We start from the raw sequence: 2,787 nt of genomic DNA on the forward strand, positions 1-2,787 counted from the left end.
TTTAGGTAACTACCAATCAAGTGCATAATCTTCGGGTCCATTAAAAGAATATTTATTTATTCCCACTGCTATTACTGCACCGCGGTTATAAATAACGAAGGAAAATATCATTTTCATTTTACTTTTACCATCTACTCTTTCAACTTACTCTTATAGCCCTAGCGCCACCGCTGCCTGATCTGCCAGTGCTAGCACGGGTCATCGAGCTGTGCGTCTGCCACGGCTGCCTGTTTGTCTTGGCTGGACGCGGCCACGCAGATGCGGATATAGATAAGAGCGCATGACAACTGGATCGTAGGACTGGACGGGATCTGCATCCGTAGTGCAAAATACATTGTCCTATATATATCTCGGCCAAACGCCGGCCAGTGAAAAATACCCCGCAACTGAACCTAGCACACAAGGATAGGATTCGTAAGAAATTAACCATGAGTGGCCGCCTGGAGGTGGCATACCAACTCATCATGCACGCCACCACACCTCTACTAATCATGCTCATGCTCATCGTCCCACTCCTCCTCCCGCTGCTTCTGAACTTGGCAGCAAGCAGCCGCCGCCGTGGCAACAACGGCGGCAAGAAGCTCCCGCCTTCCCCTCCAGCGCTGCCCATCATCGGCCACCTGCACCTCGTCGGCGACCTCCCGCACGTCTCCCTCCGCGACCTCGCCGCCAGCCACGGCCGCGACGGCCTCATGCTCCTCCGCCTCGGCGCCGTCCCCAACCTCATCGTGTCGTCCCCGAGCGCCGCGCGGGCGGTCCTGCGCACGCACGACCACGTCTTCGCCTCACGCCCAGCGTCCGCCATCGCCGACGCCCTCATGTACGGCCCATCGTCCGACATGGGCTTCGCCCCCTACGGCGAGCACTGGCGGCAGGCCAGGAAGCTCGTCACCACGCACCTCTTCACCGTCAAGAAGGTGCACTCCTACCGCCATGACCGCGAAGAAGAGGTGCGCCTGGTGATGGCCAAGATGCGGGAGTCGGCGGCGGCGAGCACGGCCGCCGTGGACATGAGCGAGGCAATGAACGCCTTCGCCAACGACGTCGTGACCCGGGCCGTGTCGGGCAAGTTGTTCTGGGCAGAAGGCCGGAACAAGCTCTTCCGGGAGCTCGTTGGGATCAACGCAGCTCTGTTTGGAGGATTCAACCTGGAAGAGTACTTCCCGGGCCTAGCCAGCTCGCTAGGTTTTCTCAGCAGATGGTTCCCGCGCTACAGGCAGGCCCGCCACGCACACAAAAGGTGGGACGAGTTGCTTGAGACCATCATAAGCGACCACGAGCTCGAGAGAAGACACTCTATCTCCATGCCATGTCGTGACTTCACTGATGTGTTGCTCTCAGTTCAGCAGGAGTACGGTCTCACCAGAGATCATACCAAGGCCATCTTGATAGTGAGTGGTCGATCCAAGTATTATCATTTCATTTATTTGTAAATTCCACTGCATGAATCATTAACAAACTATATATGTGTGTATATATAACGTATGTATACAGGACTTGTTTAATGCGGGCACAGACACATCATCTTTGGTCCTGGAACTTGCCATGGCAGAGCTCATGCGCAACCCTCAGCACATGACCAAGCTGCAAGGTGAAGTCAGGAAGCACACACCAGAGGGGCAAGAAATGGTCGAGGAAGAGAACCTAGCCAGCATGCCCTACCTGAGGGCCGTCGTGAAGGAAACGCTAAGGTTGCACCCGCCTGCTCCGCTCCTCCTCCCTCACCTCGCCATGGCGGACTGTACTGTCGTCGTCGGCGATGGCGCCTACTCCATACCCTCCGGCACTCGGGTCATCGTCAACGCATGGGCTATTAGTAGAGATCCAGAGTCATGGGAGAAGCCGGACGAGTTCATGCCGGAGAGGTTCATGGATGGTGGGAGTGCTGCGGCCGTCGACTTCAAGGGGAACGACTTTGAGTTCCTGCCATTTGGGGCTGGACGGAGGATTTGCCCTGGACTCAATTTTGCGTTGGCCACTGTTGAGATCATGCTAGCAAATCTCTTGCATTGCTTCGAATGGGAGCTGCCCAACGGCATGGAGGCCGAGGATGTCGATACGACGGAGGTGTTTGGATTGACAATCCATCCAAAGGAGAAGCTCATGCTTTTTCCGAAACCACGTGGAACTAGTACTGGTGGTGGTCACTCCATGCAAGCTGAGGCAGCTGATCCCGAGTGATCGATCGTACCTAGGGGTGGTAATGGACCCAATCTTTATTGAGCCCGATCCTTAAATTTACTAGACTAAATTAGAGGACCCTTTACCACCCCTCGCGCCCAATCGATCATATCACACGCATATATTTTGTATAGCAGCTGTATATACAATAATTAGTGCTGCTTTTAATAACTAGCTGGTTTTGTAGATATGAGCACAATGCATATATACATCTCAGTTCACCGTATATATGCGATCACGGGAACTATGGTTTGAAGCTTGAGATCAATGTATATATATGGTATCATAATGATTCCACATCTTGATCTAATGTATGCATATGTATATGCGATTCACTTCTTTTATGCAAGCAACTTTTATACGAACGTATTGGCTGCAATTTTGGGTATTGTTGCAGCGGGAGGACACAAGGGAGATAGTATGTTTGGCGAGCAGAGCATTAGAGGTCGTTGATTTGGATATTTCCGCCAAGAGCGGATAGAAAAGCAATAATAGCTTTGCTTCTGATCGATTCCTTTCGTTTGTGTGGTCTTTTCCTCTATATTGGAATTAGCGTTTTGTGTTGTAAGCTGTGTGCGGTCGCAGAGGCCGAAGACGATTTCATTT

The 2,787-nt window shown here is 52.5% G+C and overlaps 1 protein-coding gene across 1 annotated transcript; it reads left to right on the forward strand.

Moving 5' to 3' along the window:
* Positions 1–348: 348 nt before the first annotated feature.
* Positions 349–2,546, forward strand: LOC101780978 (indole-2-monooxygenase). The gene is made up of 2 exons (XM_004972355.3): positions 349–1,391; positions 1,495–2,546. Exons 1-2 carry the CDS (start codon positions 429–431, stop codon positions 2,179–2,181), a joined length of 1,650 nt encoding a protein of 549 aa, XP_004972412.1. The 5' UTR covers positions 349–428; the 3' UTR covers positions 2,182–2,546.
* Positions 2,547–2,787: the final 241 nt, after the last annotated feature.

The sequence above is a fragment of the Setaria italica genome, chromosome VI (assembly GCF_000263155.2).
Source record: "Setaria italica strain Yugu1 chromosome VI, Setaria_italica_v2.0, whole genome shotgun sequence".
In the NCBI taxonomy this organism is placed as follows: Eukaryota; Viridiplantae; Streptophyta; class Magnoliopsida; order Poales; family Poaceae; genus Setaria; species Setaria italica.

Coding starts and splice junctions, on each gene's coding strand:
- LOC101780978 (XM_004972355.3), top strand. CDS start 429: ATGAGTGGCCGCCTGGAGGTGGCATACCAACTCATCATGCACGCCACC. Junction 1,392..1,494: donor ATACCAAGGCCATCTTGATA/GTGAGTGGTCGA, acceptor GTATGTATACAG/GACTTGTTTAATGCGGGCAC.